This window comes from Ambystoma mexicanum, chromosome 1p, assembly GCF_040938575.1.
Source record: "Ambystoma mexicanum isolate Mex_15411 chromosome 1p, UKY_AmexF1_1, whole genome shotgun sequence".
Classification (NCBI taxonomy): domain Eukaryota; kingdom Metazoa; phylum Chordata; class Amphibia; order Caudata; family Ambystomatidae; genus Ambystoma; species Ambystoma mexicanum.
In genome coordinates this window covers 1,389,109,908-1,389,136,054 of record NC_090921.1, presented here as the reverse complement: position 1 = coordinate 1,389,136,054, position 26,147 = coordinate 1,389,109,908, and the positions used below count along the sequence as shown (strand labels likewise).

The window sequence follows — 26,147 nt, the reverse complement described above, 5'->3', positions numbered from 1 at the left end:
CCTCTGGGTCTCCAATGGGAATGTGGAAGAATATTTTCCGGCGCGCAGGAATGGCCAATTAACGAGTCCGGCAAGGCCGTAATGACCTGGGAATTGCCCATTCCTGGGCGCACGAAAAGAAAATACAGGCAGCAGCCGTGCCTGTATTACAGGAACGGCTCCCGCCAGCCTCGTAATGAGGCCCAATGTGTTACAATTAAGGGTTCCGGTTTAATTATTTTGCCATTTCTGTCTTTATCCATATATATTTTTGGGCATTTTTTCTGTATTTATCCAAATGTATGTTTTGTCATATAAAAAGATAATTCACAACCAGTATTTTTCTGTCTTTATTCTAATAATAAAATGCATATATTAAAGCACACATGCAGCAATATAGAAAAGAAATGCTAGGTCAAGATTTTTCCATAAAAAAATGGTTGCTCCTGTGACTGATGCTGCCTTAAAATATATACTGTCAGCTATTTGAAAAACGTTAATGCTATTTTTATGCAACTTTTACACTCTCCATGCTGCCAATCTGCAATGCAATTGACCTGCGATGTATGAGTAACATCACAGGGAACCAAACAGAAAGATGTTTTTCAGTTTTTTCTACGATTATAAATACAGAAAGAAAGCAGATTGATTGCCATCTGTATTTATGTGAAAAAATCAGTAAAACGGAAAACTGGAAGCCTTAGTTACAATAGATGCAGTTTCCACCAACAGTCTTGGACAAAGTTACAAAGCTACAAGGATGCACCAAAGTCAGAATTCAGAAATGCTCAGGTACACTTTAGGAAATGTGAGTGACCTTGAGAAAACTGCCTCTGTCCCTACAAACCTGCAATGTGACCAGAATTTCTGGGACTCAGACCCCAAGCATGGCACGCAGATGAGCTCTGTAATGCTAATTCATGATGCTTTTGCAGTATGGCTATATTGGACCATACCACAGTGAGAACACATGCCATGCGATTTCATGCAATGACGGATTAAGGGTTCATGAAAACAGGATTCCACTAGGCTTGAATGCTTTTTCATTGCAAGCGGTTTATGGTAATAAAGTGAGTTAATCAGTATTGAAAAACCGTCTAGACCAGTTTTGCTTGTAGCTAACGAAAAAGTAGTCTTTTTGTGGTTTGTTATGGTGATCAGGGGTGTTGCTAGGTCTCGAAAAGTTCCGGGGCTACACTAATGTCGGGACTGTCGGGACTCGGGGCTAGCTAGACTTTTGGCTGTAGACCCTGATATTCTATCCGGGGCTACAACCAAAAGACCCGGGGCTATAGCCCCCTAAGCCCCCCCTAGGCACGCCTCTGATGGTGATGGTAAATAGAGCATGCTTGCTATGGCATTTCTGTTACTTACAAAATATTAGACTTCTTAATTTACTGATTTTTCTTCCAATGGCTTGACTAGTACGTTGGCTCTTCGGGTCAAGCCAGACTTCTGGCTTGGCTGTCCCTATACATTTCTTGGCTTGCCCTCCTCTACTGTGCAGTCAAGGTCACTAAACTGTAACAGTGTGCAGCGCTGGCTCCTGCTGCTGTCTGTGCCACACATGAAAGCCAAAGAGGGCCCCAAGCTTCCGGGCACTGCTTTACTGCCAAAATGCACCATGCTGCCAGATTTGAAAAAGTAGCAGCTCAAAACTGATAACCTACCTTTAGCCATCACTGCCTGTTCCACCTTGCAGGTTTTGAGGTCCCGCCGCCAGCCCATGACAGTGAAATATCCTTCAAACAATTTAGAACTAATGTTTGTGCAACCAGGGCCCTAGTTGGAGTTTATCAACTAGCCACGCCGGGTTGTCTAACTCCAGGCCTCTAGGGCCAGATCAATGTCGGGCGTTCGGGGTACCCCTAATTAATATTCATGAAGTACATTTGCATACAAAGATTCTAAAAGTATGCACATTTTTCCTCATGAATATTAAAGAGGAATATCCTAAAAACCTGTCAGAATCCTGACCCTGGAGGCCTGGAGTTGGACAACCCTCCCCAGATTTACAGGGAGCCAAGGAAAGTAGTAGTCCAAAATGGAGACCCAGCTATACCCAAAGTTTCTTGAGCCACCAGCAGGTCTTGGGACGAGGCTGCCAGCCGGCACAGAAGTGTTTTGCATACAATTAGTCATTAGGCCTGTCTCACAATTATTGGAGGGCATAGAACAACAGTAGCCATAAGCAGATAGCCCAGCAATACCTCCGAAATATCCTTCAAATAATTATTATATTTCATACTGCTTTTGTTAGGAAGTGGTGTGAGTATGGGAGGTCACATGGAGGTGAGCAAGAAAACAAATCAACGAACATAGTAGAACGACTATTGCAGAGCCTAGGATCTTTTTTTCTACATTAGTTGGGAACAGTAGTTACAGTCTGTGTCGTGGAACCTTTGCCTCACATAGCAAAGACTATGACAAGTAAGACTGGCGACGGGGTAAATGCATTGCTCAGTTGAAATGACTTTTCAGGCCAACAAAATGTCCCAATCGCTCATGCCCCCTGTTAGCAAGTGTCACTGCCCACTTTTGGCAGGAGATAACTTCAACATAAGAAGGGAATGCTGGAAAGATCTGGATTTTGCAGGTGGCTTTAGGAAGCCAGCAGCAATCGGAAAGACCCACATACTGCGGATCATCATTTGAGAAGGTCTATAGACCTCCATCGCTTACCTATCCATCGAACATGGTCATTCGTGGACATTCCCATACGGTGGGGCACTGGGTACACTGGCTTCACGCTTGCATCCAACCATGCATGCGTTGGGAGTGGGTTGTAAAGTGAGCCATGAACAATGGGATTACCATCCTTAAAGGCTTTGAAGGCCTGGGGGCCTTGCTTTAATTGGTACCTATGACCTGTCGATTAAGCAACAACCTCTTCAATGCCTGCTCTGTAGGGCTGGAGGTGTGCAGTAGGGATGCTATGAATTACACTTTGTGCCAATGCTGGCAAGGTGAGTGGGCAGGGGTTATGCCAATGGTGGAGCAGAACCGCTTGCACTGTCTCTTGCTGGAAATGGGTAACTCTCCATCACAATACAGTAGGATCTGAGATGGGGTCCTATGTGTGCGTTTTGCACAATTTCCTTTGTGCATCTGCCATTGTGCGGATTCTTTTGTGGAAACTGCTGCGCTCCCCAACGGATAAAGGGACCTGTGGGGACACACCAGAACCACTGGCACTCACAGCAGTCCCTGGACACCCACCAGAGTCTACTCACCTCCTCCGACCCATTGCCCTCACTCTTTCCTCCCCTCCTCGCCTGCCGCACTCAGTGCTGCTATCCCAGGCCTATCACGTCCAAGGAATAGACTATTCACACTCCAGAACGTGTGATGCCCCTTTTTTGCATTGATCTCTGCTGATGGTATTCTATTCTATACGGTGCAGTCCTTCGCCCTGTGTTGGGCCATGTCAATATATGTAACGATCCTTGCGACATACCTCATTAGGATATGTCTGAGAATGTTAGCACTCCCATATTCTGATTCATGCAATAATGCAATTAAAGTGCTATATCACGCTGAGTGGTTATTTGCTATGATACACCATGCTGAGCTGATGTACGGTGTGTAGGCAAGTAGTGATCCGGGAACTGGGGATATAGGTGCCCCAGGCTGCATTATGAAAGTAAAACTCGGATTGTGACTAACATCTAACTCAATCTCCTACACCCGTGCCACTCTAAAGTTATACACCCTTCCTGGCCTTATTCAACATCATCATGCAAATCAAGCATGCACTATATCTCCTGAGCCCATCGCCTAGTCTTCCCATCTCACCATACCTCTACACAGACACATACACCTGCAGACACAATGGAGTTCACCTTGATAAACACAAACATTAGTATGTTGCACACAAAGCACCCAAGCACACACAGGTAGACAATGGTAATACACAGTCTAACCTGTGCAGGTTACATTTCATTTTAATGAGAAAAAAATATCTTTTTTAACGAACTTAAAATGTCTAAAAAAATGACACATTTTTATTGTTATTTTTGGGCGGTCCCCTCCCCAACCCCCCTATTATTATTTTTTAAAACCCCAAAAATTACTGTTCCCATTCCCAACCATATATATATATATATATAGTTTTTAAAAATTCTTTATTTTTTTAGGCGGTTTCAGTTCTTCAAAAATGTAATTCATTGTTTTATATTCGTTAACATCACTGCATACCCCTGTGAAGCTAACCTAATATCAATTTCCTTTGCTTGCCCCCTGTGCTCCTACTAACTGACCAATACCCCCACTTTTTTACGATAGCAAGGCCCAGTACATAACCAGAGCTCCCAAGATTTCCATGGCTATTTTGAGAAAACCATCCAGACCTGGAATTCTGGGACTTGTAGTTTCCTAAATTGCAAATGGGAATAAGGAAACCTCAGAACTCTGCAACAGAGATATATTGGACTGGCGCCCACAAACAAGGGGTGCAGCTCCGGGGCTCGAGGGTCCACCTTGAAATATATTGCACTTTGCTGAATTTCTTCTGATGGAACACTGCCTGTTCCGGTGAGAAGGATTTCTGTCTTTTCTTTGTATTCACATATTTATAAAAGTTACAGAACAGTTGTCAAGGACCCCACCCACCCCTGTCTTCTGCCACAGTATCACAGATGTGAGTAAACTTCCAAAACTCTGCCCCAGATACTCTCGAATAACTTGTTTTTCTTCTCATGTCTGTAAATAACCCTCCTCATCACTGCAAGCTTGCACATTTCATCAATCCATGTGCTCTCCTCAGAACGAATTGTTGACTTCCAATGTCTCAAGATCAATGTCTTAGCCATCAAAGAGCCTCTAAACAACCACCTTTTCTGTGCAACAGTCAAATCATGAATGGGCCGATCATCACCCAGAATTAAGATATCAAAATCATAATCAAGTGACATTCTCAGCACCCTATTAAATATCAGGGTCAACTTTTCCCAGTAGAACCTCACTTTATTACATTGCCATAGCATGTGTTCTAATGTTCCCACCTTGTGCGAACATCCCCAGCACATATCCGTATCAGCCATACCACGCCTATACAATCGCTCAGACGTCCAATTGGACCTATTCAGGATCTTAACTCGTCTCGACCTTTCCCCTGAGCTGATTTAAGAGAGCTAAGAGAGAGCCACATTTCTGCAGACATTTGCCCAGTGCACCTTAGTGATATCACCAGACAATCCCACCGACCATTCTTGCAATCATGCAGTATTACTATTGGCCGAGGACAAAATCAATTTGCAATAAACACACACACACACATAATATATATATATATATATATATATATATATATATATATATATATATATATATATATATATATATACATATATATATATATATATATATATATATATATATATATATATATATATATATATATATATGATCTATAGGATTTCTGAGTCATAGGTAATACTTCTAGCATATAGGAAGTGCTTCCAGGGCATAGGCATTGATATTTGATACATTTCAAATGTATTGATCCTGAGTGTATTTTTTATAAATTCAGCACATATGCATACAAACCTTTGTTATTAACTCGTTCTTATAAATTAGAGGCCGGACCCATATGCCCTATCACCTGCCCACCAGCAGGATAGCTCAAGGCAGTAAGTGCTTGCCTCAGACATTTGTGTCAGACATCTGTGTTTAACTGACAGAATACAGGGCCGAATCCCAGCAAGGCTAAATCAGCCCTCTATCCTTCCGAGGTCGAGTACCTTTAATTTGGGGAATAATAGCTATAGTTACAGAGCTTAGATCGGCAGTAATCCGGCATGAAGTGACATATACACATGTGGCATTGTAACCACTGAACAGTTTTCAGCATGATAGGTCTCCCAAGATGGCCTGACATTGGGATGTCTGTCTGTATGGTTTGGTGCGCAGGTAGTCATGAACATAGTAAACCTCCGTGCTGGAGTGCTTGACTCTTCATGTGGCACCAATATGCTTGCTTGTTTGAGAGACTTACCCTCCCAAAACGTGATCCTGGCACACAGTGTAGCTTGTGGTTAGCGGGGCTTGGTTGACACTCACTATCCGGTGGCCAAAAGGAGCAGGCGGCGGGGGGCTGTCATCTGAAAGACACCAATAATAAACCTGCTGAGACATTTCACATCAATTGTGCAACCGCTGCTGTTTTTCAAGTAAGCATGAACGTTCAACTGAGTTACTGTTCCGGGTTGTAGTCCTGCGAGAAACTGATTTCTGGAGAGTATCTTACATCATGCAAAATGTGCAGGCCAGCCTCCTGCACTGCTGTATGTTTCCCTGTGCAGATACCACAATCACCTGATCCCTCAGCATTGGCATGCTAGACTCACGTCCTCCTCGTCTACACTCCAAAGCTGAGCCCCACTGTTCATTACCACCAAGTTCAGTTCTGTAAGGCCATTGTCCTAAACCTTTAGATAAAGGATTGGCTGTTTAGCTAGGGGACAAACTGATCATCTGCTGGGATTATTTTGCTTTAAGGGTCTCTCAGTTTAGAGCTACCAACTGCCATTAGATTCAAAATATTTCATGGAATTGGTGGGCTTTAGATCTGTTAGGGGGGGCTGAGGGGTCTATACCCCCGGGTCTTTTGGTTGTAGCCCCGGCTAGAAGCTTAGGTGCAACAACCAAAATGCTAGCTAGCCCCGAGTCACACCAGTGCCGACATTATCTTGGCCCCTGATCTTTTCCAGACCTAGCAACACCCCTGGATCTTTGCAAGAACACTCAGGGCCTGATCTGCAACGCGTTTGTCAATCGGATAGTGCCACTGTAAAATGCTTTTGTAAATCAGACCCTTAGATTGGCGTCACTTAGTCAATAAATGAATTGTTTGTTGCTTTCAAAAGTACTGGATAATTTGGAGAAAGAGAGCCATGCAGCCCTCAGGAGCCTTGGACCTTCAAAGTTCTTCCTAATATGCATATCTTTGTGCACCAATTAATATGCATCTACCCAAGTCTTTATGTGTGCTCCTAGCTTTCCTTTGTTATTCTGGGGGTCATATTCCGTGCCCAGCGGAGAAGTACAAATGGGAGTGAAAGTGCTGGTACACTTTTACTGCCATTGTTAGCGATTACTGGATTGTCCACAATTTATCAGGTGGAGTTTGGAAGTAGGATGGACTTTCCCCTCTCCGCCCATGGAAATGCTGCTCCATTACCTGCAGCATGCATTAGCCTTCTGGCAGGAAATGCAATGGACTCCTACACCATCGGACTGAATTTACCACCTAGTAAAATCAGGCGGTGTCCATATCAATCTATTGTAAATACCTCCCTCAATCGTACATTGAGGGACGCTTACCCTTTTTAACAGTTGAATCGGAAAAGTAAAGTGTAAAGGTCGATTTCAGCTGTGTTTTATTCTTCGCTTTTAGACTGCACGGTGGAAAAGTTAAGAATTCTATTTATAGGAGACCGTTTGCACTTAAGTTCAAATGGAAGTGGTCCTCTACATTCAATGAAGGTGTTAATTTAAAATGGCTCCCTAAGTGTGGACCAGACCAACGCGTGTTTCATGCCACAAGGCAATGTGAAATATTTCTGTACCTTTGATCTGATCTATGGTACGGTAAGCATATGTAGGATGGGAAGTCCTAGCGGCTCATGTGTCCACTACTGGACATGGACGCCTCAAAGCTCTTCAGGAGTGTGTGTCTCTTTTCCTCTAATTCTTCCAAAGTTTGGGGCATCAATTGGAAGTGCCCTGCCAGACAGACACAGACAATAGGAGCTTACCACAAATCCTCTGAGAGTGATAGGGTTACTGAATCCTTCTCTCTACTTCCACTGCTCCTTTTTGTTACGTGGACAAGATGGAGGACATCAGGGGCTTTACAAATGACTGCTTGCCTCAGAAATAGCTCTGTGATTGGAACCATCAGGCTCCTCCCCTAAGCCACAGTTAATGGTGGTGAAACACCCATAGCGCCAGTGTGCATCGAGGTGTTTAGGCTGTTTCACCCTCATTTGCTCCAATTACGCACAGGGCGGAGACCGATCATGAAGGTCACCACATCCGGGCAACGTAAAACATGGGAACGCCAAGGTTGACATACCTTTCAGCGCATGGTCTTGGGATGATAGCTCGGGGGCAATGCACCCGCCTTGGAAGCAAGACATTGCGGAACAACACAGGTTCGATCCCCGAGTCCGTGCTTACAAACCTCCGGGTATTAAGCGTGTTATAAATAACCAATCATAATCATGGATGTGGTGAGTCATGCAGGTCCACATACTGTGAAGATCTGCAGGTATCCTCCCTTCGCTACACCTAGAAAATGTCCTCTACTACCTGCACGTCGCCAGATATCTGCTTTGTCAGACATTTACTTCTTCATGCCCTTACACCGTCTGCATCTTTACATTGTGAAGGTGGCAATGCATGTGAGTGAGTGAGATTAGCTAAATGGTTGGGGTCTAGGGATTTTCAGTGGGGGAGAATAAGAGGTGAAAATGATATGATGGGTTATTCATAACACGCTTTATACCCATGGGTTTCTAAGCGCCGACCTGGGGATCGAACCTGCACCATGGTCCATGCCGGAGTCCGCCATGGAGAAAGGGGGAATTACCACCCCGTTCCAAGGTTGGCGGGGCGGTAATTCCCCCTTTCTCCATGACCATTCCCCATTCCCATTTTTGCCCCATAGGGCTCAATGGGAATGGGGAAGGCAGCAATTACGGTACCGCAAATTGCGGTACCGTAATTGCCATCAAGGTCCCTTTGCGGGTCCCTACTTTAACGGCTGGTCCAGACCAGCCGTTCAGGTCGGGAGCCACAAAGGGACCTCGTAGTAAGGCGTTAAGGGGTTAACGGCACTGCAGCTTTTTACGGCGCCGTTAACCCCTTAACGCCAGGGTCCTAATGAGGGCCTTAATATGTAATGTTTATAACAAAAATGTTGATGCTAATAGTATCTCAAGCTGGAACCTATCTGGATAGGGTGTTTAATGCCAGCAATAGGGAATCTCGTATTAACTTGAAACAAGCAACCGGTTTACTCCTTATCCTTCAGTGTCCCCATAGGACTTATGGGCCCTCATTATGCATATTTGGCCTTAGCAGTATGGCGCACTTGTTTTCACATCAGGCATACTTATGTGGCTTGCAAAATCACCACATTCAGTAATTCATAGGAAAACCACATTCAGAAATGACCCCCATTGTGAAGTCAAATGCCACAGAATTCCCTTTAAATGTTTACCTCAACCGGATAGGTGGGCGTATACTTTTTAAAAACTCTCCTGAAGTCTTTTGAACGGTTCCTCGCTGAAGAGAAGTGCAATCTCTTCCCTTCAGTACAGGCAACCGAGTTTTTCTCTGTGTCGACATTTAAAGGGTGGAAAGGTGGCCATATTTGGTGCCGTTTCTATCAGCATGTTTGCCATGTAGCGGACATCAGAATGTAACCTTTTGTGTCTCTTAAAAGCTTGTAGAGTAGCCGTACGAACTGCTACTATACGCACTCCATTCCTACCCTAAACAAGCATTAGCAATGGCAGCAGTTTGGGCTTTTGTGAAGGCATGAGAAAGGCACCTGGCAGGCACAGCCAGAGTGACATTAACTGCCCATGGGTGGTAGCAGGTGTAAAAAGATGCTAGTACATAGGCACCTCATAGCAATGACTGGCAAATGTCTAATACTTATACACAAGCCCAAACTGATGGCTTTGCCAATGCCTGTTTTTACCAGTACATCCGTATAGGACGCACATACCGCTTATAAATCAAGTGGCTGAAGGCAGATCTGGTTAAGACATTTTTATTATACCAGTAGCATTTTTAGAGTTCCAATTAAGTCATTAACTCAGCAGACTGCTTTGAAAAAACATTGACAGGCACAATTTAAGTGCAAAGTTTGATGCTAAGGCTTGATTAAAGAGAGCTTGCGTCTGTAGTATGAGCTAGAAGGGACACTGCTCACCTCTTTACTGATTCCATATCGAGTGACTGACAGCCGATGATCTGGTACCTGTGCCTGGCTGTCAACAATCTTTCCAAGCGCTGTCTCTGGTGGCTACATCTTGACCCAATCTCACTCACACTGTTGTATGGTTGAATGAAGGACAATCCACTGTGAACCCTCTGAACATCAAATCCCCACCCTTCCACGAAACCCTGCACAACATATCTGCATCTTTTACGTATGCTTAAATGAGTAGTATTTGGGATGTGTGGATTATGTAGCATAATAAATCCACATCACAGGGTTTGCGGTGCAATAACATTGACCATCAAAACATCTATGCTCTTTGAAATCCAAAAGATTCTTGGGGTCTCACCCAAGGATATGGAATGATAAGATGTCTGACTGAAATTCGGAAAAGCCTGATGAACACAACTTTCCAGGAGTTCTTAAACTTGAAAACCTGTTGTTTTGTGACACTTTTTGATGTCTTTTCTTGTTTTATTTCTGCCCATTATTTTTTGTCTCCAATTTTTACATTTTATGCTCAGAACAGATGCCCTGCAGATGCTACCTGTGTTTACAAATGGATAAATAAGTATGACCCACCTACAACAAGGGCCGCCTGGGCACCAGGGTGACTGTCACCGTCGTCGGGCCCTTTGCTGTCCGTTGGTTGGTCTCGATGTGGAATTGGGTCAATGTCTGCTTGACCTGCTTGCACTGGGTCTACCTCATTGATATCCTTGTCTGGTTCTTTGTTGGACCCAGCTGCATTTGTGCAACTCTTGACCAGTTGTGTTGCCTCTTTCCTGTGCTCCTTCTCTTTGGTCTCTGTTCTTATCTTGCATATGGGCAGCGATTGCTCCGCCGAAGGCGTATGGAATCGGATCTGTGGTTTTCCATCCTTGGGCATCTGCCAGTCGGATTTGTTCTCCGATGAGGCTTTGTTTCCTTCTTCAGAGGGGCCAGTTCTGGTATATTTGAATTTAGCAATCAAATGTCTGCTTCCTGACGCCCCAGGAGGTGCCAACGATGAGCCTTTATCTTTAAAACCACTCTCTGGCAAATCATAAACAAATCTTTCTTTGGTCACTGATATTGTCTCCCAGGTGTCAATCTTTTTCAAAGTAGTGGAGATGCTGCAAAATAAATAAAGAAGGCATGGTCATTATTCCCTGGTACAGGGTTAGCTAGCACAAGGAGAAGCAGGAGGAACATGGAAAGAGCCTTTCCTTCTCAGGTGGTGACAGCTCTTTTCATGGGCGTCAATTCAACGCAATCAAATATAGCACACAACTAAACAAACAGACAGTAAAAGGAGGTAAGAGAAGTAGCTAAGGAGAATAAAAAGTGTAGGAATACGGGGTAACATGCTGTTTAACAAAAGAAGGAAAAAAAGGAAAGGAATTAAACTTGATCTGCGCAGTCAAAAGGTTGAGGTAGGTCTCCCTCAGCAGACTGAGCCATCAACTGGTGGATTCACCAGCTTGGATGGTTCCACGTCATATATTCGCATTTTAGAGGTCGCCTAGCAAAAAGACCGATTTTTTATCTCTTTGCCTTGCCCCTCACCCCTACCCTCTCTGACCGCATGACTTCTAAATGGGGTGTTCCACCCCCTCCGCGAACCTCCCTTCCTCATCCGCCGCCGCCTCTCTCCCTAACCCTGGCATCCCATTCCCAAAAACACACACACAAACACGCACCACGCAACACACACACATAAACACATCATGCCAACACACACAGCAACACTTACCTGTTCTCCCGGGCCTGTCAGCCCCTAAGCGCACTCGTGTGCGGCAGGGGCATGACAGTTTGATTTAGAAAGACCGATCCGTGCGGTCACCGAGCAGTCTTTCTAAATCGATCTTCTTTGAATTCGGGTTAGTGAAAACTATCTTTTCACTTAATACCACTTGGATTTGCTACACCGGAACACGTGCACTGGTGTGCAAACACAGATCTCTGGATTAGGAGAGATGCATGTCTCCCATGCCGCATGGCTCCCTCCGAGTGGAAATACTCTGCACCTCTACGGTAAACTTCTGTATATGTTTAGATCATTACAAGTATCTCAGGGCTGTGAATGCTGGTTCTGTGGATTTCCAATTTTAACTCTGTTAAATGTATCTCAAAGGAGCAGTAGCAGAGTTAGTCCTAATGTGGTGGTCCACATTCTGGGGCAGTCATTGTTGTGGGGGAGACAAGAGGATCTTCCTAATGCTGCCCAGGGATGCAAATCAGGAAGGTGGTGGGGCCCAGCTACCTGGGTTGACCACACACATGTATTGAGGGCCAGAGAGGACGTGTCATCACAGGGCCATAACCCAGACTCTTGTGAAGGGCCTGGGACTGCCAGAACCAGACAGAAAACATCACTGACCTGAGCTGGAGCCTGGAATTAGCTGAGATCCTAAGGACATTTACCTGAACCTGCTGTGAGTTCAAGCCTAGGGAAGCATCCCTTAGCTGTTGGAAGATAATGGGCCTCATTACGAGTTTGGCGGTAGCCGTTCCCTTATACGGCTACCGCCAAACTCGCTACCTGCACCGGCACCCGCGAATGGGACATTACGGGCCCATTACGAGTTGAATGGGCCTGTAATTGCCCATTTGCGGGTGCCGGTATGGCTGGGCTCCCGATCCCCATTCTGCCCCTCAGGGCAGAATGGGGGCGGGGAGCATGGTTGCACCGGCACCGTTCATAATAGTTGCACCGGCACCGTGCAATAACGTTCATAACAGTGCCGGTGCAATCACGAGTTCTGCTCGCGGGTGCCGGTCTGCACGCCTGGTCAGACTAAGTGTGCAGTCCGGCACCAGCGAGCAGAACTCGTACTGTGGCGGTAAGGCAACAACAGCGCCGGTAGCACTACCGGAGCCGTTGTCGCCTTACCGCCACTGTTATAATGAGGCCCAATATCTTCATTCTGGAAAGCACCCAAGTGGGGGACGGGACGATGGAGGAGAAGTTGCTCCTGGTAACCATTGTGCATATCCCATAAGGACAGGGCAATGCATAGTTTTTGGCTGGTAGGCAGTGATGCGATGTGAATAGATATTTTTCTAATTTGGCGTATTGGTTAATATGATGGTGTGATTCGAAACCTGATTTGTTTCAGAGGAAACAAGTATTCTCCACTTTTGGACCCATTTGTTTTACTATAAGGGACCAAAATATATACATGCAATAATGCATAGTCATGTTTTCAAATTGTGTGTGCCTGTGTTGGGAACCCACCCTTGTATGTTGCGTATGCGATGTGTCTTCAGCTGCAAAGCACGTGGCCGACCCAACAACCAAAGACAATCTTGTTGCCAACTGGAGCAACTGAGAGGGTGTTGAATGATGCGTGCTGTGGTGCCTTAAACATCCTGAGACTGTGAGTGAACTGAAGGAGGGCAGCAGGGTGTTGCAACCATGGGATCTTGATATCAAGTGTAAGGCTGTGGGCTTGGATTTGGACACCAGATCCCCCTTGCATTGGCTTGGTTACTCCTGCAGCCTAAAACTATTAACAGTAGCATGTTCCTCTTGCCCTCCAATTTTCCTACTTTAGACCATCAGTTATCCTCACTCCTACCCTTAATTCCTCATCTCACAACAGCGAAGGCCAGTCCAGGGCTAGGAAATAGAGAGTTCACCACTACTGGTTTAGTTTATTTCTAGTCCCAAAGTGCAGTATACAGCCAAGTAGGTCATCCTAACTTGTACACTTTCCTTAGGGAAAAGCATTTCTCCCTGCCTTGACTCATAATAAAGTTGTAGAATCCCACTCCTAGATATGTTGAATATTCTGTTTGTCTTCCATAATGACAGGGCCATGATCTCACTGGCAGCCAAAGCAGACCTCATAGTGAAGAACCATATGAAAGCCCATCCTATTGGTATACAGGATGATGGACGCGTCTTTCCATTTATACCTTATTTGTCAAATCCTAGAGTTTCAATCTGGTCATCACTAAAGTTCACAATGCTACACTTATCATTTGCTATTGATGAATGAACATCTGATGCTTACATTTTTTCTTTCATGGAAGGATCAAGGGAGATATTAGATGGAAGCAGATGGTGATATGCTATTTTGATTTCTCGTTCATTCTTATGTGGCAGAAAATTCAACTTAGGGTGATGGTGGCGGGCAGATACAGAGGAACACACATCTCTGCAGAAATTGAACTTCTCACCCAAGATAAGTACTCTGGATGAAAGAGTTAAAATGGCCATGAATTCTAAGGACCAGATTCTCAAAAATAAAAATGCACGCATATCACAGATGTTCTAGAAATAGATATGTCACGTTCACAGAAGTGTGCATCTCAGAGATATGCCACTTTAGAAATGAAGCCCAAAATGGGCAAAACAATAGAGGTGATGGCTGGAAGATTTATATTTTTTTTATAATTTTATAATTTTTTATAATTTTATAATATATTTCTATATGTGTCTGGAAGGGATCATGGTCTGCTGAGGGTACGAAGGAAAGCCCTTTTTCCAGTAGGTCTTTTTCATCTGTGGTAAGAGTGTACTGTGATAGATTCATCACAAGGCTTTCCATATATGATGTTTGATCCACAGCTCCATAGCCCAACTCATAAGGAAAATACGACTGAAACAATACTTCGGGCTGATAACAACTACAGGAGAAAAAGGCGCAATTAACCTCAGAGGTAAATCAACCTTTTACCCTCCACCAAATGGCATTTCGCCCGAATCCATTACCTTTGAAAGATCACTATTGAAGAAACTTGAGGAGCTTGAATCAGAGGTGCTTCCTGGCTACAAGAACTTCTCTAAGAAAAACAAGCTGGCATTACAATCTTTAGCAGCAAATCAATTAATTACCATCAAGCCAGCAGACAAAGGGGGAGCCACCGTCATAATGGACACCACAGACTACAGAAAGATGGTCATGGACCTGCTGAATGACCAATCTAGCTACAGACATATAGGGATAGACCTCACCAAATCAATCAGGCAACTGATATTGCCCATCCTGGAAGAAGCTAGTACGGAAGACCTGATCATCAATAAGGAGTATGATTTTCTAAATCCCAAAACACTAAGGAAACCCGCCTTCTATGCATTACCTAAAGTACATAAGGGGAGGTATCCTTCACCAGGAAGACTCATCGTGTCCGGCATAGGCTCAATCCTGGAACCTCTCTCCCAATTTGTGGATTTTTTCCTGAAGCCAGAAGTAACTAAAATGAGATCCTACCTCAAAGACATCACGGCAGTACTAGAACTAATACAGGACCATCGGTTTGATTCCACACAAGACCTGCTGGTTACACTAGATATCGAATCACTGTACACAAAGATACCCCAGATGGCAACTCTGAGAGTGATTGAAAAGATACTGCATGAAAAAGACCCACCAATGCAAATTCCAGTAACATTTGTAATGCGACTAGCAGAGATCGCCCTGACCAAAAACTTTTTCATTTATGAAAACACCCACTATGAACACGTGTCGGGGACGGCGATGGGAGCCACCTTTGCTCCCAGCATTGCTAATCTATACGTCGCAAATTTTGAAGAAGAGAAAATCTACAATCTGAACTACCCGTGGCTAACCAAAATGGAACTCTGGTCGAGACACATCGACGATGTACTACTAATCTTCACAGGCGATTTATCAGATCTTGAATCTTGCATGAAGTGGCTCAACGAACAAAACCCTTTTCTAAAGTTTTCAGAAACACAGAGTAACAGCTCTGTTCATTTTCTAGACCTCAACCTTGAGATTAGAAACAAAACCATTATAAGCACTGTCTTCAACAAGCCAACGGACAGGAACTCGCTCCTGACCTTCAACAGCTACCACCCGGCTAGTCTGAGGAGGAATCTACCATTTGGCCAGTTTCTGAGGTACCGCCTCAATTGCTCAAAACTCACACACTATGACCAACAATCAACATACCTGGCGACAAAACTAATCAACAGAGGATACCCTAAACATATAGTGAAGCAGGCGCACAAAAGAGCAATGAACATTCCCAGAGAAGTGACACTGGAACACCATGTGAAAAAAAAGGAATCCAATGAACAAATTACAGCAGTCTTGAGTTTCTCTCCACTTACCAACAGAATCAAGAAGGAGGTCCTCAAACTCTGGCCTATCCTCAACATTGGTACCCAGAGTCTAGATACCCCCAGGTTTGCCATAAATAGAAGGAGGAACTTACGAGACTCCCTCGTGCATTCATACAGAGACACAGATCCAAAACTAAATACCCTGTGGGGCCAGAGCCAAGCTAAAGGCCACACACCCTGTGGGACATGCAGCTCATGTTCCAGCACCAAGAGATCAACCAGCATTGACATAGGATGGCATTATCCGTGGACTCAAAAGAACCTCACTAACTGTAACAGCAGTAATGTGATCTACATCATCACATGCCCCTGCAAAAAACACGATGTGGGCATGACCACGCGCCCCATCAAGACACGGCTCGCAGAACATAGATCTTTCATACGAACAAAAAAACAACAGCACCTATGGTGGAACATTTTATTTCACAGAAACATAATCCAGCAGACTTCACATGGTCAATCATTGAGAAGATGGCAACACTGAAAAGGGGAGGCAACATCCACAACCTCCTCTTCAGAAGAGAACAGCTGTGGATATTCCCTCTCAAAACAGACAAGTCAGGCCTGAATGAACCGACCAGCTGGCAAACTTTAGCTCCATTGTGAGGAGAACGACCACCTGTGCACAAAGTACCACCCCTGAGATCTTAGCCATCGGCGCATAGATGGGTTAACTGTACCTTTGTCCTGCGTATGCAGGTGCCGTTTTCTCTCTCAGAGGACGTTGCATGTCGCCCTAACCAATATTATGACTCGTGGAGCACATCTGATAGTGTATAATTGTAGAATTGTGTGGCACAATCTGTTGTCACAGTGTTCTGTCACTTCTGCCAATTTGCAAAGTAGCCAACTCGAATGTGGATGATAGACCACATGTTGTAGCACTGTGCAGTATCTTGATGTATTGTTCTGTAGGTCCACAATGTCATATAAATGTGGCTCATGACAATGTTGTAACGTGCGGCTGATGAGCAACAAAAGTACCAGCCTGACTCAAAGATGGCTGCCTGGCTGTCCACCCCAAGGTGGCCATTTTGAGATCTACCATGTGACGCCCTCGAGCGCCATAGCAACCATATACACAAGGGTCTGGTAAGCCGCAGCGTTGAGAACTCGCGCGCGGCTCGCCAGATGCCACGTACTCATTTAGAAGGTAAGGCCCTCACCCCGACCCAGCGCGCGCCGTGTCACTCCCCCGCGAGCGGGGTTGAGAGACGTGCGTACAGGGCTTTGATAATGATTCTAAAGACTGTGATCCCGCCTGGAAGGATGTTTGCAGTGCGAGCACACGTGGTTTAGCGCGGCTCGCAAGATAGTTTTAAGGTACAGACTCATTTATAATTGCCATTTAGGTGCAGAAACAGATACTTTCAATCGTGTACACGATGCAATTGACAATTAAGTGGATATTGCCTTTGGCCCCTCGGTAACAGGCTGCCTCACTCTCCGTGCACCAAGCCACCACGTAACATGGAGGCGGTAAGCCAATTTTTCCCCCTTTCATTATGGTACTCAGATTACGCAGTGTTAAAATATAACTACTACTCCAGAGGATCATAAATGGGACATGCTTTTATCTCCCCCCTCCTGTCATCCTTACAGGTAGAGAACCCTAATCATAGCAGACAACGCTGCAAATTTAATCGCTAAGGCTCACAAGCTGAGGCCTTTTTATTCTAGCCCTGAAGAATGTGGTTTATCGACAAAATACCACAGAAACCGGTCTGCTTAAGAACATCCTAACTAGTGCACAACAACACCCGCACAGTTGTAGTGTGTTCCTGGTATATATCCCATACAAAACAAATTGGGATTCAGCACTAAAAACTCTAAGGGAGTAACACATTGAGGAACTCTTTCTTCTTTGTTTATATATAAACCTGCACCTGCTCAACAGAGAAACCCCATTAAAGAAAAAGTTTTTCATCTGAACAGCAGATGACACATGTCTAGCCTTTGTTATACTAGCATGTGCCTTTTAGCACAACACGGCGCATCCACACAAGATTGAAAGCAAGGCCAGGGACGCCTGTTCCTCTGAACTTACATAATCGATCAAACTGTGCGGTCTCTCTAGTGTGACTATTGAATTGGGCAACCCACAGTTGGAAATCCCAGAACAGTCCTTTGTGTTTTGTATTGCCCCGAAATGTACCATGACATCCAGCTATTCCTTGGTTGATGTTCCTGTAGAACCTGATAATATAGGGGCCTGATTTGTTATCAGTACAGAATCATTACACACCGTTACCCATCATTACCTATTGTTACAGAACCATTATCCAGTATTACCCCTTTAGGAATCCAGTTATCCATTCATCCTGTTTAGTTATCCATCATCTAATTAGTACTGATTAGGAGTACATCAATAGTAACATTATACTATTCACATTAACACCATGCATTTGAAGAGAGAAATAGGCCGTGTTATATGATGGGTTTGCTTAGTTGTGTTATTGCATATATGTTGAAAGAGATGCTCTTAGAATTATGTATTATGCATTAGAATGTAGCGCTTAGGCTGAGAGAAACGTGCTAGGCACTATAGAGAATGAATGAGGCCTGGCATATTTGCAGAGACATGTAGTGTCATTTAGAGACACATTGTTATATTTGTAGAGACACATATAGAGACTGTTATGTATTATGTATGCATGTAGAGAGACACGTATGCATTGCACTTAGAATATGCATGAGTTTGCATTATGTAGCACTTGGGTTTGCGAGAGAAAGTGTAAACGCTAGAAAGCATTTAGCTGGCATTATAAAGCCATAGTGATTGTAATTTTGTGCTTGTCACATTGGGAAAATGAAAACACCAGAATCTACAGTACACATGCATTGATTTTATGCATTTTTGCATTTTCGTTTTCTGCTTGTAGACACACTTTCACACTTTTGGCTTGTAGAGACACTTTACACTTTTGACTTTTAACTTGACTTTTGCTATGATTTGATAATGAGAAATTTGAATATGCTATTCTGAATTTTGACACATTCGCAGTTATGCATTTGAATTTTTAGATTGCCACTGATAGAGTGAAATGCTTGCATCATTTTAAGGGTTTTTTGCATCATGAATAGAATGTTTTCCCTTTGCAATGTTTGCTTGGTATTAGCATGCCACATTGCTATGTCATGTTTGACATATAGTTAGTATGATTATGTAATGATAAAAGGAGAGATTGTAGAACCTAATAATATAGAGGCCTGGTTTGTTATCAGTTATCCATCATCTAATTAGTACTGATTAGGAGTACATGAATAGTAACATTATACTATTCACATTATTACCATGCATTTGAAGAGCGGAATAGGCCCTGTTATATGAAGGGTTTGCTTAGTTATGTTATTGCCAAATATGTTGAAAGAGATGCTGTTAGAATTATGTATTATGTATTAGAAAGTAGCGCTCAGGCTGAGAGAAACGTGCTAGGCACTATAGAGAATGAATAAGGCCTGGTATATTCGCAGAGACATGTAGTGTCATTTAGAGACACATTGTTATATTTGTAGAGACACATTTAGAGACTGTCATGTATTATGTATGCATGTAGAGAGACACGTATGCATTGCACGTAGAATATGCATGAGTTTGCATTATATAGCACTTGGGTTTGCGAGAGAAAGCGTAAACGCTAGAAAGCATTTAGCTGGCATTATAAAGCAATTATACAGAGAAGCGCCACAGCATTGCGAAGTTGTTATGGTACACTGTGAGAAGGAATTCGTAAACAGTTTGGTTGATAAGAGGTTGCCTTTGCCATAGTAGAGACGGCCTGACTTATCAGCATGACTTGGGCTGTGCTTCGCAGAGACAGAAAAGGTGGGAGGCAGCGCCATGGGCTCTGTTGTATGGTGAGAGGGAGAGGTGCTTTTGCAGGGAGAGCCTTGCGCACAGACACGGAAAGAGAGATTTTGTGAAGCTAACAATAACAGTGAATGGAGAAATAGATGGATAGATGGTGTTTTGCACCTCAGGCAGACAGACAGAAGGCCATGATAGAGACATGCTTTGAAATGTCACGCTGACAGAACACGCAGTGTTTGACCAGAACATGGAGTGAAAGAACATGCAAACACAGACTTTCAGGCATTGTTCATAAATATAGAACGCTGAGAGACAGAGAAACGAAGGAATGCTTAAAGTAACCATAGGGATTGTATACGTCATGGAATAGTATAACCGGAGGTGAAGAGATTGGAGTTTTTAGATGTAGATGGAGTTCGATGAGAGAAAGAGGCGTTTGGTTGCCATTGATGCAGCTTTGGCAGACCAGCTTGGGAGAGATCGAGAGCTTAGCAAAGGCAGAGGCAGTTTGAGTGACCAGATCTTGAGAGGCAGACACTGACTGGCTGGTTGCAGAGTTGTGCATAGAGGAGAGACTTGGCAAAGACAGAGCTGGAGAGGGGAGAGGGGCACATTCAAATCAGAAGTATGGTTTATATCCTGAACTGATTGATTAGAACAGACACTCACACAAAGAACTTTGGGTTTGGGAAAGGGGAAATCAGACAGGGATTGTCTTAGAGAGAGAGAGAGTGAAGTATGGTGTGGAATGGAGAGGAATGCTGAATGCTGGCACTTGCCATCTGTATATTGCATTAGACACGGAGAGATCCAGCTACTCCCAGGCTTGCATTAAAAGCCTGTAAGGCTTATAGTTATTCACTGCATGGTAGATTTACACCAAAAGTATAAAGGGGCAAATTCGATATTTGCATAGTTTTAGGCATCATGCCTTGTTATGTATGAATACATGTATGCTATTGTTATAATTGAATCGATTCTTGTGTTTTCTTTGTGTCTTGTGTTTTGTGTCCATAGGAGTAAGATAGGTTTATGTTGTTAGGCGCAAGATAGGAGTAACACAGTGCACATAGGGCCTGAGCTACGGAAGAAGGGGGGTATAGTGATCCACACCCCCCTAGGAGATTGTCTAAGATTGTCTAAGACCAGTCATGGTTGCCCAAGGGGGGGGGCTAAACCATGGTAGGAATTGTTTTATGGTCTCTCAAATGGCACCCGTAACACAGGACTTCACTAATGCTGACTGATAACATGGAACAGAGGGTTCCACTTATCGATTTTGCAGCAGTCGAAGTTTGAACATCGTGTGCAGCTGTTTTTTTGTTAGTTCATGGGAATAGATTTTTTATGTTTTATGTTTTGTCTCTCTTGGGGATGTTATGAATTAGAGCATGCTTCGTCCACAATGTTGTTTACCGTAGGAAGGGGGACGGAATTGTCTGACTAACTTTGAATCCGGAATTTGAATTTTGAATGGATCCAGATCAGTATTTCATGACTGGCAATTTTTTAAGGGGAATTAATGTACATTTATTTAGCCGAGCTAGAGAAACAGTTTTTTCTTGAAGACGCTTGTGGTATTTTGTTTGTTTGGAAACCCGCGGAGACTGACACTTTTTGGGGAAATCTAACCTTTGTTTTGAATTCCTATTGGTTGAAATATGTGTGCACATTTTTGGCAAGTAGACGACTGTATCTGCATATTTAGAGAAGTCTTGGAACTTGTTTTTGAAACTCACTTAAGTGGCGTGAGGTTTGTAATTAAAACTGCAAAATGAGCTCATTTTTTAATGATCTGAAAGCGATAAGAAATCGGCTTAGAAATATGCTTGACGCCTGGGGAGAAGTTTCACCGGCACCAACCATATTGAAAGTGAATAGTGAAATAGCTATGACAGAGATGAGTCCATATATTGATGACTTGCAAGCAGTAATATATCGTCTCAGACATGTAATTAAAGACTGGGAAAATGTCCCAGCAGCAGCTGTGAAATTAGACCCATTGAAAACAGCAGTGATGGGTGGGAACAGAGTTCCTAGAGAAATTAATATTGTTCGTGGGGAGAAAGAGTTACCTCAGAATAATACGAGAGATAGTGCATTTTTGACAGACATGAAGAGAGTGCATAGAGGGATTGCCTATGAAGATTTGCATTGTAAAACTGTATTATTGGAGACATATTTGCATGAAAACAGCTATGTGCATGGAAGCACTTATATGAAAATCTTTGATTTGAATAGGCATAGCATTTGTAATGACATTGGGCCTCATTCCGAGTCATGCCGGTAAGTACTGGTACTTTTCGGCATGGCGGAAAGTACGACACCGTGCTGGTTTAAGAGCGAAAATTTCGGCCCATTCCGAGTTCTCGGACACGCGCTTTCCGCTATGCCGGAAAAGGACCGAGCGGCCTGCCGCAAAACCCCCGAAAAACCCCTACCGGCATGCAGCGACACGCAAAGTACAACACCGCCCTGTAAGCAGTAGCGTTAGTGCATAACAGTGACCGTAATTTACGGAGACTGCAAATTACGGTCACCGAAAAAAGAGGAACCGGAAATTATGACATCGCACAGGAACGGGAAGGAGAGCGGCGGCCATCTTTAAAAACACAATCCATTGCCATCCGCAGCCGCCAGCACCCTTGAGAGGAAACTAAAGTTGGAAACCGGACCAGGCACCGCTTAACATGCCAAAAGCACCAAAAAGGGCGGCGGATCGCATTCGCAAGCAGAGATTCTGCCCCGATGAACTCCAGGCCATGGTCGACTTCCTGGCAGAGCATGCCGATGTCGTCTTCAGCAGCGACATGCGGAGGGAGTCGACCCTTCCGCAAGAAGAACATTTGGGCGGAACTGGCACAGAGGGTGAGCGCTGTTGGCAACACCCCCCGTACTCCCAGGGACTGCCGCAAGCGGTGGGACGACCTGCAGGTGCGGGTGCGGGGCCTCCTCTCCAGCAACCGCAGCCAGGCCCTGCAGACGGGAGGTGGCCCAAGTACCGCAGTCCAACTTGAGCCATGGGAGGAGACCTGTGCGGAGCTCATTGGCACTGAATCCATTGAGGGCGTGGGGACCATGGAGTGCGGGGGAATGACTTCTGCAGAAGGAGGTGAGTGTCGACAGTGTACACTGGCAATGTCCATTGCATGATGTAAACGGACCCAGGAGCCATCGAAGGCACCCTCTCGTGTTGCCCTCCCCCCATCCAACGCACCCCCCATCCAACAAATGCTGAGGCAAGTGCCGCCTAACGATGGCCTAAGTGCGAGTACATAACGCACATCAACCATAGTGCATTGACTTGCACAGCCCATCATGCACACTGTCCAGCGTGGTAGGCATTGTACTAGCCAAAATGTACATGACCAGGGCACAATGAGTCACTCCCAAACATGTGTATATGTCATCACCATGCACATGTACCACTGCCATAGCTACCCCCCAAACAGAACAAAACGTAAATGACCGAAATGTCCATGCAGCCATGTATGCAAATAGGACATTGCACATACACTAATGTTGTCCCTCTCTTCTACCCCCACAGGCGCTGACCATGACAGCACAGAGCCCCAAGCAAGCCGGCCAAGCACCTCCACGGGTACTGGCAGGGTCAGGCCGAAGCCAGCACCAAAAAAAAACACCCCCAACCCACGGAAAGGCCACTTGAAGCTGGCAGACCAGCATGCCATACAGCATCAGTGGCAGCAACTGTGCCAACCCCCAGCTCGGCGCAGTCGAGCGTCTCAGGGGAGGCTGCTGCTACCGCGCCGGATGAGTGGGAGCCCAGCCCGTCACCCATCCGGGGGCCCATGTCGGAGGACAGCCATGACACAATGCACAGCCCGGAGCCATGCTCCGTAACCCTGGCGTCATGCAGTGACTCCGGGGATGCACCATCACCTGTGCACAGTCTGGAACTCAACCTGCAGGGGTATGACGCCGATCCCCCCCAGTCCACCCATACCGCCCCCTGCAGAGCATGCTGGTGCAAGTGGATCTTCAGATGGTCTCCCTTCTTTTGACCAGCAGCGAGTGCACCAGTTGACTGATCTCATACAGAACTACATTGAGGACAATCGCCAGGGCAGAATTGCATGTAGAACTCAATCAAATGCGGCAGTCCCTCACCGACTGCACCACCAGATTGTGTGACTCTTTGACTGACAACACGACCCAGCTATGTCATGTCCTTAATCGCATAGCAAATGCCCTTGAGGCAGGGCATCCAAGTACCGAGCCACAGCAGGAGGACACATCCGCAACCAGTGAGGCCACGCAATGCAGCCCGGAAAGACGCACTCGGCGTTCCTTGTGTCAACGGGATTTGCCTCCCCCAGACAAGGGGAGCAAGAGACATTAGGCATTCCTGGCACATGTGGGCCCCACATCCTACATGGGACGACTGCTCTGGAGTTGGGGGGAGGGGGGAGATGGTGTGTTCTGGAGTTGGGGAGAGGGGGGAGGGGTGAGATGGTGTGTTCTGGAGTTGGGGGGAGGGGGGAGATGGTGTGTGCTGGAGTTCGGGGGAGGGGGCATGGGCAGTTGCTGATGTAAGCACTATTTTGTTTTTTTTCTCACAATACACAATTGGTGTCGCAATCTTAAACCGTTGTGGACATTCTTCATGGCACATTTGTTCATTGACTACTGCCAGTGCATGGTGTACAAGTATGCACTAGTCCGTTGCCCTGTGTGCCCATGTCAAAGACACCCTCTACTGACTTGTGTCCTGGAGACCTTGTCCACTGTAAGTACAGAACATTGCATGTCCCTCAAGTGCACAGCCTCAATGACCCTTTGTTGGCACTTCACCCATCGCCTTCACCGCATCGTCCTGTGGTTGTAGCAGTACCATGTCAGGGGTGATAGCCGCTCACGTAGGGATGCACTTTTTGTCCATCTGCACATATGGCATGGGCCCATTCGACACCAGATATCAGTGGAGGGATCACCCACCAGTCCTGCTTCGCCGGCACATATGTGCATCACGCAAGCCAGGTGACTGCTTCATCTACACGCATGCACGGGTATGGCCATTGTCTGGTTGCCCCATGGCCCTGTTCAGGGGGTTCGTGACAGGGGTCATGTGGCTTGCTGTCAAGGGACAGCCAACAACAGCTGCATGTGTCGCCAAATGAGGTGGGTGTGTGGACTGTCATGGTGGAGAACAGTACTTGGCTGTCGTGGCAGGGTTTCAATGATGGCCATCTGCACATGTCCATGGATGTATTGCGCATGATCATGGACACAAATATGTGTCCGATGCAATGTAATGCAGTGGGGTGTTGTGTCTACATGATGGCCCGTGAACGATGGTGTGGACATCTTGGGGTACATGTTCCTTTGTTGCATGCTGCTGTCCTGATGTCAGATCAATGTGGTGCTGTGTACTGTGTACATTCTTATTTGGGTGTGATGGCTGTAGTTTGTGGATCATGGTCATCATCCTGTTCTGATCCATTCTATGATGATTCCTAACACTCCATTGGGTGTGCCATGCCGGTGACGTGATATCGTACCCCTGCTGCCCTCTGTGAATTCCACTCCCAGGGATGGGTCTCAAATGTGGTGCCAGGCTGGGGGATGCCACATTGTGCATGTGCAGTGTGTCCTCCGATGTGCGCTTACGGTTGTGGTGTCCGCCAATGAGTGGTGCTGGTGTAGTGTGATTAGCCCTTGTCAGTTGGTGGAGATGTAGTGTGATGTGAGTGCCTTATTCTAGCAAAGTGGGAATCTGTTCATATGTGCCGTTGCACTGGTTCTGTGGCAGGTTTGTTGTCAGTGTGAACACCGTACAATGGCTTCATCGTTTCAACCCACTTGTCACAGTCAGACGACTCAACAGCCAGCCAGGTAGGTCATCCTGCATGTTCGACCATGTGGTGCGGTAGCGTGGTGAACTGTTGGCCCTTTGAGTCATGTGTAGTTGTTTGGTGTCGGGCCCACCCATGTATGCGGTTCTTGGTAGCGTTGGATTCCATCTGCACGTAGGGGAAGTGGTATTGTTTGCAGTTGCTGTCCGCCACCTGCATGCCATGCTGGTCCACATACGACCTGTGGGTGCTGTCAGGGGCACCATTGTCATTTAGCTTGCCTCCATTTGCATTAGGTCCAGCTTTACTGTTGTGTATGTCATGGGTGGTCCATGTTGGGGATTGGTGTACCCTTGTGTGCTTGGGGAGGTGTGACGGCACTTGTATATGTGGCCGCCTAATGGACGGTTGTGACATGCCACTGTGTGCTGGTAGGTGCCTTTGGCATGGGTGTGGGGCACAGGCAACACCATCACTTGTGCCGGGTTGGCACTGTACATTTGTATG

The 26,147-nt window shown here is 45.4% G+C and overlaps 1 protein-coding gene across 1 annotated transcript in view; it reads right to left on the bottom strand.

The window, feature by feature from the left end:
• Positions 1–26,147, bottom strand: part of MYLK3 (myosin light chain kinase 3) — a 529,860-nt gene that overhangs the window by 303,179 nt on the left and 200,534 nt on the right. The window contains exons 4-5 of the mRNA XM_069607066.1: positions 10,517–11,049; positions 5,975–6,080 (exon numbers count right to left, since the gene is read on the bottom strand). Of these exons, the coding sequence (XP_069463167.1) occupies positions 5,975–6,080; positions 10,517–11,049 (639 nt within the window). The remainder of the gene's footprint in view (positions 1–5,974; positions 6,081–10,516; positions 11,050–26,147) is intronic.